This window comes from Cololabis saira, chromosome 6 (assembly GCF_033807715.1).
Source record: "Cololabis saira isolate AMF1-May2022 chromosome 6, fColSai1.1, whole genome shotgun sequence".
NCBI classification, from domain to species: Eukaryota; Metazoa; Chordata; class Actinopteri; order Beloniformes; family Belonidae; genus Cololabis; species Cololabis saira.
In genome coordinates this window covers 17,672,817-17,688,555 of record NC_084592.1, presented here as the reverse complement: position 1 = coordinate 17,688,555, position 15,739 = coordinate 17,672,817, and the positions used below count along the sequence as shown (strand labels likewise).

Genomic DNA, 15,739 nt, shown 5'->3' with positions numbered 1-15,739 from the left:
TTAATAATAATCCAGTAGCAGACACTCCTGGATACCCATACATGTGTTTTTTGGTGACACTATAACCAGTCAGAGCTGTTTCGGCTGAAAAAGAGAGACGTATAATATCAGGTTATTGTCATATTATTATGACCAACTGGTTTAGATTATATATTTTCTTTTCCAGCTTTTTATAGTCAGAAGATCAAATCCTTTTCTTGTTCACTAAAAAATATATTTTTGAATTTAGTTTAAGAAATGCATCATACATATGTCTAAAAAGTGAATAAAGTTCATACATTTATCCCCCAGCATGTGAGAATGAAAAAGACTAAATGTTGTAATCAATCCAGGAAACGACTTTGCCTCGGATGGCAAGATGAAATAGTTAATAGTCGAGGTGTCATTAAACTTGCATCTACATGACTGGTGGTTCATGAGCAGAGTTAGATTATTTTACCTTTTTTTTTTTTTTAATGTTGGGCGATCTGCTCGAGCAGTTGCAGTTTCACTCAGCTGTTAGTTTCCCCTGCTTCTCCTTGTAATTTGTGGATAAGTTTAGTTCATAAAATCGTTCAAACATATTTTCGGGTAATTTTTGAAAAGTTTTAAGATGATGAGCTACACTTTGTGTTTTGACAGATGATGAGCTGTGGTTGCTCATCTTTTTGAACCATTAGGTAGATTAAAAACCCTGGATCGCTAAGAAAGACTTTCTCTTAAGTAAGGAGAGTTTTAAGTAAGGTCGTATCGCAACACTGTGAGTAGAAATGTATGAGTAAGTTGACTGTTTTATATTTAAGGCACCACTTTGTTTGTAATTGCTGCAGAATCCAAAGCCTCGAAAGATGCTTTTATCTGGGTACGGTGTCGAGTTGGCCATCAAAAGTACGGAGTACAAAGCTGTAGATGACACCAAAGTAAAAGGTCAGCTGGTGACTTATCAAACTGTGTGTGTGGTGGACCCTGGTGTGTTGAAGCCAATTAAACAGGAATGTTTTGTTTTGTAGATTCAAAGGCTGCTTTAAATGCAGGGGAGGAAGATAATGATGAAGTCCAAGGATTTTTTTTTGGAACATTAAAGTAAGTCGCATATTTATATCACATTGGCTGCCCTAAAGGTGTTTTACTCTTTTTTTTCTATTATTGTTACATTGGAACAATGTTTTTTTTTTTTTTTAACATGATTTTGTTTTTCTCTCTTAAGGAAGTCTCATCCTGAGCTGCAGGAGCAGCTTAATGATCTTCACAAACATCTCCTGGATAGTACCAATGACCTGGCCCCTCTCAAAGTGTGGGAAATGCAAGGTATGAGATTTAAGTCCATAAAAAAATATACCACATCACTCAAGAGCCTCTGCAGTTATTTTAATATGCGTTAATAAATACTTTGTAATGTTTAATATGCTTGGTCATTCTTTCCCTGTCAATTGGACATATAATGAGCTGTGGCCTGCAGTATGTGGATGTAATCAATTGCAAATGCTTCAAAAATGCTAACAACAATCTACATCTGTGTGTGTGTTTGGATATTTTAGACCTCACAATACAATGCTTGTTTATCTTTTCTAATCATAAATAGTTTTCTGTGCAGAACCCCAAACATTTTGCTGGATCCACCCTTTTTACTTTACTATTTAATACATTGTCTGTACCGTGTAAAGCAGAATGACATCTATGATGTATTTATTTATTTTTTTTTCATCATATTCACGGAATGTAAATATTTCATTAGACAGTTCTTGGTAACAGTAGGCATAATTAAGCAAAGTAGCTTTTATCTGTTTTATATCTCTCCAACAGAAACAATGATTGTGACAGTCGCACGGTATCAGCAATAAAAAATTAACAAAGAAAAATATATTTTTTCAAAGCACTAAAGCAGACATTGAAGTTATGCTAAAATCACATCATAAAGTTCTGTCGGAGAACAAAACCTACTTTAATGCACGTTGCCTCAAAAGGAAAGCCCTTCAACAGGGTCTCAAGTAAAATATGTTCTATTATTATAATTAATTAAAGGTTTTAACTAATGGAGCAGTAACTCGCATATTACATTTTTGACTGACAAGCTTATAGCCCCAAGAAATGCATTGACGACTTCCAAAAATATACAATTATGACAATTTCCGCTTCACATTTTACCTGTTGGCAAAAGAAGCCAATTTATAAATTTGTTTACTCAATTTCTAAACAGTGCTCAAGGTTTCGTTTTTCATTTCCTCAGTTTTATGATCTGTGCTGAGAGTTTCGCAGCCCGTGCCTTTAGATTTATGACCTGCGGTCATCAGTTTAACAGTCGCAGTCCTCAGTTTAGCACTGCAGGTTCACAGGTGCAAACAGGGATTTAATGATGGATTCAAACACGCGTCATAAACTCAGAATCTATATTCAAATTGCTTAAAATATTCATTATACCAGAGGAAGCTTTTCTCTTTTTTATTTTTCATTGTCTTTCACTAATTTAATGTTCTTTTCTGGAATGGGCTGGAGTTGGGATATTTTGAATATGTAAAATTTTAGAAATGTGTGGATATTGAGCTGAATCTGATGTTTTCCTGACTTTGACATCTAATTGAATATTTATATTTAGAGGCCATAGATTCAGAAAGAACCCATATCTGCAAGGATGCTTTTTTTCCTTTGGTTAGCTGAAGCAGACACCATTGGAGCAGACACCGTTGGAATACCTGCCATTCATTGATTTTGTGCATTTTTCTTATTAAAAGTTGGTTTTTCTTCTATAATATTCACAGATCTAAGTTTCCAGGCAGCTGCCAGAATTATGTCTCTACCAAAGTTTGATACTTTGAAAGTCATGCGAGACCTCAGCCAGAACTTTCCAAGCAAAGCCAGGTAAAGGAAAAAAAAATCTTAATTTCCTCATCTGGTAGACTGTCAAGTCCATTAAAAAAAACATATCTGAGTTTTAGTCTTGTTACAAAATGTGAATCTAAGCACTACCAGTATTTTTTGAAGTTCATATAAAATATTCGTTACATAAATCCTTTCATATGATCATTATTGCTTCCCCCTGTGCTCCCTAGTACATGTACTACCGCCATAAGAAATGCATATAAATAAATCTGTTATACAGAGATCTAATCAGCTTTTTTATGTTTGCTCATATTGGCTCAGGCAGCTTGTACTAACCCCAGAAAATGCTGAGTAAGAGGTGGGTGTTTACAGGGAAATGACTGCAAACACACCACCTTGAGGGCACACAGGTTTTTGGAGATTAAAACTGGCATTTTACTGCCGGCTGGGGATGTGGTAAAAGCTGCTGGTGACTGTACATGCTTTACTGTTCCCACAGATCACTGACAAGAGTGGCTGTTAAGCAGGAAATGAGAAAAGAAATTGAGGAGAACCAAAAGGTATGAAATCATAAACCGTGTTGCTGCATGAGCGTGCAGGAGGTATCTATGATAACATCTGGGAATGTGATACACATTTAGTTTAGAAGAATGAGTTTATAATCTTTATCTGTCATCAATTCAACATCAGTTTGTCATTTTATTACAACTTTGTCGTGTACACTTTTTATCTCACCGAGTTGTGTTGTCACTGCATCTTTTTTTTTCAAATTTTTTGATCAGACGTTGATTACTAATCTTTTTTTTTTTTTTTAGTTTCTCAGTGAGACTTTTGGTGTTCACCCTGGAGACGGAGAGCTATTTATCAATGGAGTACACATTGATCTGGACATTCACAACCCTTTCAGGTAGGCACCCAACAGGAGGACCCATTGGGTGTGTGTGTGTGTGTGTATGAGATATATATACAGTATATATATATGTATATATATATATATATATATATATATATATATATTAGGAGTGTAACAATATATCGTGCCACGAAATTTCGCGATACAAAAATGTCACGAAACGTGTCGTGAAGGTGACAAAGTGTATCGCGATATTGGGTTATTAATATTAATCCATCCATTTTGAGCTCTGAACCTTTACTTATGTAAGGTTGGTGTAGAATTAAGCCTTACCTTATTAAATTAAACCTTTTTAGTAGGATAAACACGGGGGCAATTTCTTCCGAGTTCGAGTGTACTTTAATGTCCGCTCAACAGTGTAGGATTTTAGAACATCAACACAGCCCCTAGTGCCGTACTGTGGCGTATCACTCCGCCCAATCTAAAACATACTAAACACTACAGATAAACTGACTAGTGTCATTATAGTCCCTGATTTACATCAGAATATAAAGAATATATTTATAAAATAATGAACCCGGAATTACCAAAATTACCTTCTTAACAAAAATAAATCTCCTCTTACACTTATAAGGTGAGCATGAATCAATCTGTTTTATGATGTCAAATTGTATAAATTTATTTACTTGTATTTATTTATTTAATTTTAGTTGTTAAATTTCTGGAAAAGAAAAAAGTCAAATCATACATGAGAGAAACTATTCAGTTTGTGGCAAAATATTTTTACTTGTATGAAACTGAAGATGTATAATGCAAACCTGACATTTACTTTTAGTTCAGTTTGTGGAAAATGGTTGCCCTGGCTTTCTCTTTAAAACTGAAACAGTTATAAAGCATTACAAACTGTAACAATAGGGCAAACGCACAGTATTGTTTTGTATTTTGTGTCTTTCAAATAAAAGACAATTTTTTCCAGTCATATGTTCCTCATTCAAGGTTGTTAAAAAAATACTGCTATAATATCATATTACCGTAGTACCGTATCGTGAGATTAGTGTATCGTTACACCCCTAAAATATATATATATATATATATATATATATATATATATATATATATATATATATATATATATATATATTTGTGTATATATATATATATATATATTTGTGTATATATATATGTATATATATATATTTGTGTATATATATATGTATATATATATATTTGTGTATATATATATGTATATATATATATTTGTGTATATATATATATGTATATATATATATTTGTGTATATATATATATATGTATATATATATATTTGTGTATATATATATATATGTATATATATATGTGTATACGATATATACACTAACAACCTGTTTTGTACTTACAGCATTTTGGACATCCTCAGAGAAGAGGCCCGGGTCTTGGAGGGGCTTCATAACTTGGGGGTTAAGGGAGAAGATCGGGGCCAGCTGCTGAGGTTACCTGTGAACACCCTCGACGACAGCTACGTCTTAGACATTAGGCATCCAGCCATAATGGTGAGCCCAGTCCTAAAGGATAGTTCCCTTCACCCATCAACTCTGCAGGTGTTACTGGCACAAAGATGGGATTTAGATTGCTCATTAGTCTTTTATGTCAATCCTTACTGAAATGGAATTTCTAAACTAGAAAAAAGAAAAAAAAGGTCAAATTAAAAACTTGAAAAGGTACATTTTGAATCCTTTTTTTTTTACGCCTAGACCAAAATATGGTTTCTCTGAAGAAACCCCATTTGAATGAAATATACCTGTGTGTGTGTGTGTGTGTGTGTGTGTGTGTGTGTGTGTGTGTGTGTGTGTGTGTGTGTGTGTGTGTGTGTGTGTGTGTGTGTGTGTGTGTGTGTGTGTGTGTGTGTGTGTGTGTGTGTGTGTGTGTGTGTGTGTGTGTGTGTGTGTGTGTGTGTGTGTGTGTGTGTACGCTGATCCTTTTTTAAAGTTTTTAATTACACAAAGAATGGTACTAATAGAAATGTTTATACCTGACACCTTCAAATTAAGTTTACCGGTAGGTGTATTATATACGGTATATGTATTATAAGTAACGGATGCAATAAAAGCCAAAAATAATGGGAAAAAAAAGGACATTTTTGCTTTTTTCTTAATGCAATTACAAACACTGCAACATGCAATAACTTATTTTTGTATATTTTATTTTAATCATACAATTATGAAAAAAGGATAATCACAAAATAGAAGCTGAATGCTAAAAGCCTGAATTGAAGGAAGTACTGGGAAAGAAAGATTGGATATTCTCTCACTGATGTTCTCTTTTCTTGCATGTTACAGTGGATGAATGACATCGAAAATGACCACATGTACCAGAGCTGGCCCTCCAGTGTGCAGGAGCTCCTCAGGGCCACCTTTCCCGGTGTCATCCGACAAATCAGACGCAATTTCTTCAACCTGGTGAGTGATGGCTCCCGAGTCGAGGAGGGATTTAAGTCGTCAGCAGCTAAGGACCAATTTGGACTCTTGGCCTGTTGGGCATTACTACTTGTCATTCCCATTTCGTCCCACTTTTTGTCTCTTAAAGCAACCCTTAAATGAAAAAAATAAAAAGGCTTCAGGAGGGACTTGAACTTGTGGATAACACTCTTTAGACGAAATACATTTTGTTAAATCTTGTGCCATTTTTAAACATTTCAGAAAAAAAAATCTTTTTTTTTTGGCTTTTCTTTTACCAGTTGATTCTAATTGCCTAATATATAGTATATAGAAATGCTGCCATTTGGGAAATGACTTAAACTGTGGAAGTATGGGCTCTATAAGTCACCCCCACTTCCCTTTTACAACATTTCATTTATTGCTATAACTTAATTTGCTTGTTTTTATTTTATGTGGGTCCCCATTTCTTATCAAGTTTTTCATCGAAGGCATCTGCAGCACTGGGATCTGCCCCTGCCTGCAGTTTGTACCTAAACAGGGAGCAACAGGACTGGTCCTGTGAGGTTTTTAGATCAAAACATGCTGCAGACATGTCATCAAGGTTTTAGAAAGCTTTCAAAAATAATGCATTCATATTATATTTTCCTCTCATCTAGAAAAGAAAATGTGATCATAGGTTTAAAACTGTTAAAGGCCAGTTTTGTTTATGATGCCTTTGCTGTTAGGTGCTGTTTCTAGATCCACTGCAGGAAGAAAGTGTTGAGCTGTTGAAGCTAGCAGAGCTTTTCTACAAGCACAAGATCCCCTTGAGGTTGGTGCTGCCATTTCTAACACTTCCGCCGCTGTTCATGTGGTCCAGTCCCGGCATTTATAATCTTTACCAAGTACTGATTCTCATTTCACCTGCAAATTGAATATTTGTTTTGTCCCTGTCCCTGTAGAATTGGATTTGTGTTTGTTGTCAACCCCAAAGATGAGATTGATGGCTTCTCAGATGCAGGAGTTGGATTTTACAGACTGCTGAATTACGTTGCAGACGAGTATGATATATCCCAGGCTGTGATGTCTATGGTCTCGGTCAGTATATCACACATATAAATCTCCAATTTTCATAAGTGTTTCTTGCCAGCTCATATCTCTTAGTGGCTTAGAGGTCTGTTTCTTTATCGTGCCTTGTGTTATCCAGGAGTTTGAAGCAGTTTTTGAGTAGATGACTAAATAAGATCTTACCTCCACTATTAGCTTTTTAAAATAGAGTTGAATGCAGTGACAGCGACAGAGATCTGAAGACGGCAGGAGTCAAGTCTGAACTGCCGTCCCTCACTCTCTTACAGCTGTACAACAAAGTAGATGTTGGGGAGACGCTGTCTTCTGATACAATCACTGCTTACCTGAAGAGAAAGTACCCAAAAGCCAGTGCTGAAAGGATTCTGGGAGTAGACTCTGAGTATGATTATAAAAGAAAGGTAAGAGGAAACTGTAAACTCCTGATGCAAATCACATTAAGTAATGGGTTACTTAGTGATCATTGGAGAGGAGAAACCCAGTTTTCAGTCTCTATCTTCCTCGCCCCAGGACGGTGCCCGTTTCTACAAAAAGAGCGGTTTGGATACTCCTCCCCTGGCGTTATTTAATGGGGTCCCGTTAAACCCAGATGAGATGGATCCAGAGGAGCTGGAGACCATAATCCTCCAGCGCATTATGGACACTACCACTGCCTTCCAGAGAGCCGTCTTTATGGTATGATCTTGTGGTAAAACTTAAAGAATCATTAGTAAACAGAAATAAGCAGATGGCAGTTAACAGCACCATTGGTCTTGAGTTGATGCTAATGTTTTTTGCACGTCAGTAATTTACATATCAATATGGTATTTTTCATACTATCTTGGGATTGAAATTCTTTAAAATTCAAAAAATCTAAGCCAACAATATAATATGCCCTGAATGTTTTTTTTTTTTACAGATGAGAAGGCTCTTAGAGAACTTTGTAGTTTGCATTTAAACATTATTCCTCAGCTTTTAACAGAACCACTTTCAAAGACGTGTTTCTAGTTTCTTGTTTGTTGTTCATATGTGGGGGATTGTCTAGACCAGGGGTCGGCAACCCGCGGCTCTAGAGCCGCATGCAGCTCTTTAGCGCCGCCCTAGTGGTTCCTGGAGCTTTTTAGAAAATGTTTGACCTTTTGTTTCTTTTTTTTTTCTTCTCTTTTTTTCCTTTTTTTTCTCTTTTTTTCTTCCTTTTTCCTTTCCTTTTTAATCTCGACATTTCGACTTTCTTCTCGAAATTGTACTTCAACATTAATCTCGACATTTCTGCTTTTTTCTCGAAATTTTGAGTATTTCCTCGACATTTTGACTTTTTTCTCAACATTTCGACTTTTTTCTCAAAATTTTGAGTATTTCCGCGACATTTCGACTTTTTTCTCAACATTTCGACTTTTTTCTCAACATTTCAACTTTTTTCTCGACATTTCGCCTTTCCCCATTTGTCTTTATTCTAAGGCTTATACAAGATATTTCATTTTTTGCGGCTCCAGACATATTGGTTTTTTGTGTTTTTGGTCCAATATGGCTCTTTCTACATTTTGGGTTGCCGACCCCTGGTCTAGACAAACAGCATCACTGTGGACTGATCTTGACAGTGATGACACTTTCAAGCTTTGGGTCCTTGACTTCACAGGGTCAGCTAAGCGAAGGCTCAGACGTAGTGGACTATTTAATGGAACAGGCCAACGTGGTTCCGAGGATGAACCCGCTCATTTTGAGCACAGACCGAAAATACATCGACTTCACGCGCACCCCAGGTGAATTATGCCGCTCACGTTGCACTACACGCACCACCCGGCCTCGCTTCACTGTTTAGATTCATCTTATGTCGTGCCGCTCTGCTTTGCCTGCAGTTGTTGATGACTGGGACGACACAACCATGTTTACTTTCTTGGACTCCAGAGACAAAACGGCTGTGGTGGCGAAGAGACTGAAATACTTCACAAATAGTGGTAAGAAGCAACGTTTTATTATCCTCCATATAATATGTGGATAAAGTCACATTTCCTCATTTAGAATGAGTTAATCAGCTGGAATTGTAAAAATGGCTTTCCCAAGCATTTGTCATTTAAAGTGCATTAACTGCTGCACATTCATTTGTAATGGAGCAGGAGATGGGGAAAGTGTAACGGTGTGAACTCTGTAATGGTCTGTGTTAAAGAGGGCTGGGTCTGAAGGCTTCAGACGCTGGTTTGGATGCCTTTCAGAGGCTTCTCAGGTAATGTGTTTCGGGTTGGTGTTTCTGGAAGGAAAGTGTGGGGCAGAGCAGACCCATCACTTTCTGAAAAAAATACCGCCTCTTGTCCGGCTTCAGAATGCCAAGTGCAGCTAGAAGAAGGTGGGCAGGGAGGATGAAAAGATCAACAGTTATCGGCTGACTATTTATGTGTGTCTGTGGATGGGCAGTATTTAAACAAAATGAATCCAGCTATGCTTTAAGGATGCATGAAAACAAAGAAAACATGAAAGCATTGCTGTGAAGGAAAATTACCAGACATGTTACATTTGCTGCAGCAGTTCAGTTTAAACGGGCCTAATTCCTATGCAGGGCAGAGGAACATTTCTAAAGTCATGATACATCAGGCATTAAAAGGGATGTGTCACAGTAACAGAAGACAAGTGAATATTCGAAAGAGATAATGTACATTTTCATATGTCCAGTTAGGGCTTGGCGATATATCGAGACTTTAATATATATCGATATATTTTCAAACGCGATATGGTACGAGACAATATCGTTTATATTGATTATTCATTTTTTAATTATTTTTTTTAATGATTTTGATATAGCTTATTTTGTGACAAATTGACTTGAGTGTTTTATTTGAGATTTGCACAAACGTTTTGTTATTTCCACAACTGTCAACCTCAGTGGAAAAGTCTGCCTGTTACTGTCTACATTGTATTGTATTGTATTTTAATTTAATTGTTATGCAGGATAGGAATATTTGTTTTATTTTATTCAAGTAGCATTTTATTCTATATATGCAGGCAGTTTATTTTTATTTCATTTGTTTTATACATTTTGATATTGTGCAGAACTCTGTTAATAAAGGTACATGTGTGACATTTGGCACGAGGCTTTGTATTAAAACTGACTGTTTTTTTAATGGTTTGCCTCAGAAAAAATGAAGCTAACAGAGATGCTATGCTATAATGCTTTGGGGGAAACCCCAATTATTGCACAGAAAAAATATTGATATATATCGAGTATCGCCATTTAGCTAGAAAATATCGAGATATGACTTTTGGTCCATATCGCCCAGCCCTACTCCAGACTCTTCGTACCAACGTGGCAATGAGAGCAGTGTTTACTAGTTGCTTCCACAGATACCAAATTTATATCTATTGTGTCTTTTTTAGATGTGGAAAGGGAAATTTAAAGCATAAATGCACAGGTGGGAAATCTGATGATGTAATACAGTGCTTGTTGAATTCTCCCCGTGCGGTTCAGAAAGCAACAAGGGATCTTGGTAATCGAAAGTGCAGAAAATAAAGTGATCCCTGAATGTTGACTGTTTTATAGTGAAAACAAGAAGTGATCATTGCTTGTTTAAATCTAATATACTCGTAATATACCTATGCCTCATGCACAGTTGAACCTGTGTTATCAAAACGCTGTAGTTACCCTCATCTCTTATCCTAGACCCTGATGGCTTGACAGCTGTGAGCATGTGGATAGTCGGAGATTTTGAGAAGGTTTCAGGAAGGAAGCTGCTCCTCAATGCCCTGAAACATCTGGTGAGTACTGTCAGCATATTATTCTCTCCTACTCATTCTTCCATCTCATCAGTTCGGATGTGTATGTGGAAATCATAGAGGAAATCATCTCTGAATGCACACTTTTAGTGATGCATCACAGGCTTTTTTTGTTCTTAGAAGGAATGAATGTTGTATTATTGAGTAAAACTTTTCACATTAGGCAGACTTTGACACAAATATGCAGATGGTGTCCCTGGAAGCATAAGAGACTGAAAATCACTGCTTTGCATATTCACCAGAAAAAATAAAGAGCAGTTAGAGTGTAGAGTGTAGAGACAAAATCCTCTCTGTCGTCATCAATACAAATGCCTCTAAAATTAAACATTAATTGTTGATACGACACAGAGGAATTGTATGAAGTGCAGTAAAGACTCTTTTGGTCATGAAAATAATAACTAGCACTAACAGTAATCACCCAAGCTCCGCTCCTCCAGTGAAATTTTGATTTTTCTGCATTTATGAGAAGTACATCAATGTTGTTTGTGTCTGTGTATGTGTGCAAGCAGAAAGGCAGTCCTGGCGTGCGCGTGGGGGTGATAAATAACCCCGGTGGAAAGCCGAGCGAGGACAACACGGTGCTGTACAGGGCTGTCTGGGCCTCTCTTCTCACCCAGAAGAATAGTGCTTCTGCAGAGTTTGTGCATAAACTAATGAAAGAGGAGAGCACCAAACTTCTGCAGCAGGCCACTAAGATGAAGGACCTACTGATACAGGTAAAGCCGAGATAAACAAATGCAGTTCAGTTTTGGCACTCCAAGCTCATTTTATTTGCACTTCTTTCATTCTGCATTTCAAAGCTAACTCTTGTAGTCTGGTATTCAATACTCGACAAAAATTGTCCTGAAAGTTAAGTACAGATGGCCAAGGATTGATTCATGACGAAAATGCAATATGGGTATCATTATTCATAACTCTTTTTACAGTTATAAAAAGGAAGGATGCTTATTCAGCTTGTCTTTTATAAGATGTACCCGTCGCCCAGCATTAATTAGTCGATTAGTTTGGTCCAGTAGTTTTGAATTTAGTTTGAAGTTTTGTGAGATTTAAACTTTATTTAGGCAGAAGTCTTGCTAGGGCACATCTTAAAAGTTCTTAAAGTAAAAATTTCAAAGGGAACGTATATAAAAATCAGTTTTTCACAGATTGTGTGATCTGAAGTGAATACCAACTCAAAATCTCAGAGGGAAAAACAGGCCTCTTTCTTTGTTGGCGCTGTCTTGGTTAGAAAAATATTTAATACAATGATTCGTTCAGCAAGTTTCTGTTCACAGACCCACTCAGAGTGGAACGAATCTGCCTCCACAGCCGCATGTCCGCCTATCACCTCCACTAACAACTTCAAATCATGATTTTTTTTTTTCACTTTACCTCAGAAATGGGAAGTGACAACTATTTTGCTTCTCATATCAGCAAATTCTCATCTCAGTCCACTGAGTTCACTTCATTTGAAGGACCCGGCTAATAAACTCAGAGGTCAGGCGCAGCATTCTTTTGATAACGGCGTGCTTCAGGTTTAATTCATTTGTCCAGATGTACATGTGCATGGTTACTGATCTGAATTAAGGAACGCTCTACAGAGAAGTGCGTGGAGTGGAGTCAAGTGGGTCACTGCATCCACCTAAAACTGGGTGCTATGAATAGTTTCGTACAGACAAGGCTGTAATGATAGCGGTTGTACTGTATCTTTGGGGGCTTTTGACCAAAGTGTGTCAGAGACTTTTTATCAGCACCTGAGGAGCCTGCGAACTTGTGAGAAAAGGACATCTGTCGATATCTTGCTAAATCACCTCTAGACATCTTGATAATGATAAGCACATTATGATTATATATCAGTGTTATGAAGAGGACCTGTGTTTGGGAGCACTGGTGTACCGGCCCTTTTTGTGTTCCATCTGCCCTCTAAGAGAAAAGATCTGTTTTCATGAATATCATTACAAGTAGGATGTATGAGAATTAGACATTTCTTATTTGCAAATTGCTGGAGTGTACCAACTCGGGCAGTAAACATAGAATTATTCTGGCAGTTGGCAGTTTAAGCTAATAAGAAAATGTAAAATGTATTATCTGCTATTTAACACATGAACAACCTCGAGCTGAGGCGGTGAAATTCTATATTATCTTGTCCTCTGAAATGACAGGAAAGCACTGCCAGAGCTACATCCAGCAAAGTAAACAGGGATCCACATAAACAATGCAATGTGACCAAAATATAATACATTCGGTGGGGAAAAAGGAAATCCAAAAACCAAATGTCGCCTTCACTATTCGAGCTCATTAATTTTTTCACCACTCTGCTCATAAACAGAGAGATTTAAAGATTAAAAAGAATGGTTAAAATGATTAAATTAAGATTAAAAAGTATGGCTAGAGAAACAAAACTCCATCAGACAATATTTACATTGTTTCCTGCTAATTAGTAAAGCTTCACATGGTCCAAAACTGGTAGACAAACCAGAACAAACAAAAAGATTGGCCATAACCTCATGCAGAGGTTTGATTGACCTTGTTTTCTTGATCTAAGTCCACCGTCAGGGAAAATTGTGATTGATGAGCCAGTCTCTTCCTTCTCACCTGAACATCAGCTAAGAGAAAACAGTTAGAGCCCACATGACGCTCCACATGTGGACACCAAGGGAGGCGGCCTGTTCACTGTCAGTTCCACTTAAAATGTCACAGCAGCCATCACACGGCCGGCTCTAGGCGATGCATCTTTAAGTAAAAGTGCTGGGTGTGAGTACCTGGCCTCCCGGGACTGATGAATAGCCGAGCTCCCGCTCAACAGCGTTGGGTTTATGTATGCTCAGCCAAGCCTGACCATCACTCTGCTGTTGTAAGCAGTTTACAACCTCGGTTGTATGCAGTATTCTCCCACACAGCCGAGCACAAAGGCAAACAAAATTCTCTGACTCTAATCAAGAAATCAGTTGACAGGAGGGCTCTCCTCTCTCTCTCCGGTCTGGAGTAAGTCACACGGCGCCGGCTTCATCTGGGACCTGCCATTGCAAACTTTGCTCCAGTTACACAAACGTTAAAACAATGGGAAGAGTTGGGCTGGAAATAGCGATGGAAAGATAAGTATGAAGCAGCTTTGTGACTTGAGACTGCAAGCCGAGGGATACGAGTTTATTATTGGCTGCCAGACAGACTTGCTGACTGGAGTGTGCTGACATTATTGGTATTTCACCTGATCTCCTGAGGAGAAAAAAGTTGGAAAAACTAATAACCTGACTCCACAAACCTTCTCACTCCCACACCTATTTTTATAGACAAAAGTGGCTGGGGGTTAATTAAGACTGTGTTATATTAATTACAAATTGATTTATCTAATTTTCACTCATGCATTTCTGGCAGAGCTCTGTTTTCTTTTTTTTTTAAAAGTCAATCTTGTATTCAAAAACTGCTATAATTGTGCAAGGCATCAATTATATTATGAATAACTTTTTTTGCCTCCCATAAATCATTCCTAATGTCAATTTCTCACTCAGATATTTTCTCTTTCAGCAGGCTGAAGAGAGAGAAATGTCCTTAAGCTACTCCACTGAATATTACATTTGCACCATAAAAGTCACGTGACGCATCGTAAAGTCTTCAGAAATGTGTGAGCCTCGTGTGCATTCAGTGTAACTAGGATCGTAAAGAAACTTGTTATTTCTCTCCAGGGCATGGATGTAGATGCCTTTGAAAAAAAATTCAACACCCTGGAGGTGGACTTTATCCGCAGTCAGCAACTGTTCTGTCAAGATGTACTAAAGCTGCGTCCTGGACAGCGGGCTGTGATCAGTAACGGCAGGGTGAGTGGACTTCAGCTTCAACATGGTCATTTATATACGTTGCCGTTAACAGGAAGATGTGGAATTCCAGTTTGATCACTTTCATGCATTTGAGACTGATTTTCAAAAGGAAAAGCAACTTGCAACTGGGGGGGGAGCACACATCAATAAAAAAATGAAATGGAGATAATTTAACCTGACATGTTTGTGGGTTGCCCATTAACACATTGAGATATGATAAATGCCTATTTTTATTTTCTCTGATGATAGTTTACTGCTTATAAGTTGCAAACTGTGCATTAAATGGAGCCCTGCATCCAGCCCTGAGTGGACCGCTTCCTATTAGGCGTTAACTGGAATACAAAACAGGGACTGAAATATTATTCATTTCCTGCATGAAAACAACTGCCTAATTGGTAAAGATCAATATTTATTGAGGAAAAACAAGCTGTAGGTGTGGCAGCAGAATGAATTATGTCTTGGCAATTTACATCTAAAGTTTTTGTTTCTTCTTCCCTTCACTGTGACACAGGCACGAATACACAGACCCCAAAATACACCGACCAAAGCCAAACTTTTAAAGCATTTAGATGCCGAAATGCAATTGCAGCATAGAGAAACGGTTATTACCCCCTCAGAAAAACGCTTACATTAGAAAACTGGTATAATGATATTTGAACTGTGGACTAAAAAAAGAAAATTGTAAAAGTGAAAGTTGTAAAAATGATGGCCATAAGTAACTAAGACATTTCTTATTAGTGTGTGAACTACCATCACCAAGGTTGGAGCTTCATACGTTGTGCATCCTCAAATGAGGTTTCTGAATTTGGATGTTAGAAGTGGGAGATAGGTGTGACTTGTAACACAAATTTTGCAAGATATAACTGCAACTGCAAGATATATTTGCCCTAAATGCAGCACATCTTGCTTTAAGTGAGTTTTAAAAGTGACTTGTAGCATATTTAAACATTTCGACAAATCTGACACTCTGAGAATATTTCATGTGTGCTCTACCCTCAGACTTTGCAGCCACAAGTCACGCCCAGAAAGCCGTTAAAAGAATACTGGCTTCATTTG

General features: G+C 37.4%; 1 protein-coding gene across 5 annotated transcripts in view; it reads left to right on the top strand.

The window, feature by feature from the left end:
* The window catches only part of uggt2 (UDP-glucose glycoprotein glucosyltransferase 2), a 45,776-nt gene that overhangs the window by 8,724 nt on the left and 21,313 nt on the right, over window positions 1-15,739 (top strand). For 4 of the 5 annotated variants that reach the window (XR_009782791.1, XM_061723438.1, XM_061723437.1 and 1 more), the window contains exons 7-23: window positions 810-906; window positions 990-1,062; window positions 1,187-1,287; window positions 2,736-2,835; window positions 3,296-3,356; window positions 3,612-3,703; window positions 5,048-5,198; window positions 5,985-6,104; window positions 6,809-6,894; window positions 7,025-7,160; window positions 7,418-7,549; window positions 7,659-7,823; window positions 8,764-8,887; window positions 8,984-9,082; window positions 10,777-10,871; window positions 11,399-11,605; window positions 14,552-14,683. Coding sequence is in view for 4 of the 5 variants with exons in the window: in XM_061723438.1 (XP_061579422.1) it covers window positions 810-906; window positions 990-1,062; window positions 1,187-1,287; window positions 2,736-2,835; window positions 3,296-3,356; window positions 3,612-3,703; window positions 5,048-5,198; window positions 5,985-6,104; window positions 6,809-6,894; window positions 7,025-7,160; window positions 7,418-7,549; window positions 7,659-7,823; window positions 8,764-8,887; window positions 8,984-9,082; window positions 10,777-10,871; window positions 11,399-11,605; window positions 14,552-14,683 (1,971 nt within the window). In the remaining variant the exon portion in view is untranslated. Of the gene's footprint in view, window positions 1-809; window positions 907-989; window positions 1,067-1,186; window positions 1,288-2,735; window positions 2,836-3,295; window positions 3,357-3,611; window positions 3,704-5,047; window positions 5,199-5,984; window positions 6,105-6,808; window positions 6,895-7,024; window positions 7,161-7,417; window positions 7,550-7,658; window positions 7,824-8,763; window positions 8,888-8,983; window positions 9,083-10,776; window positions 10,872-11,398; window positions 11,606-14,551; window positions 14,684-15,739 lie in introns of those variants that run through there. The other variant, XM_061723439.1, reaches the window with a different exon arrangement.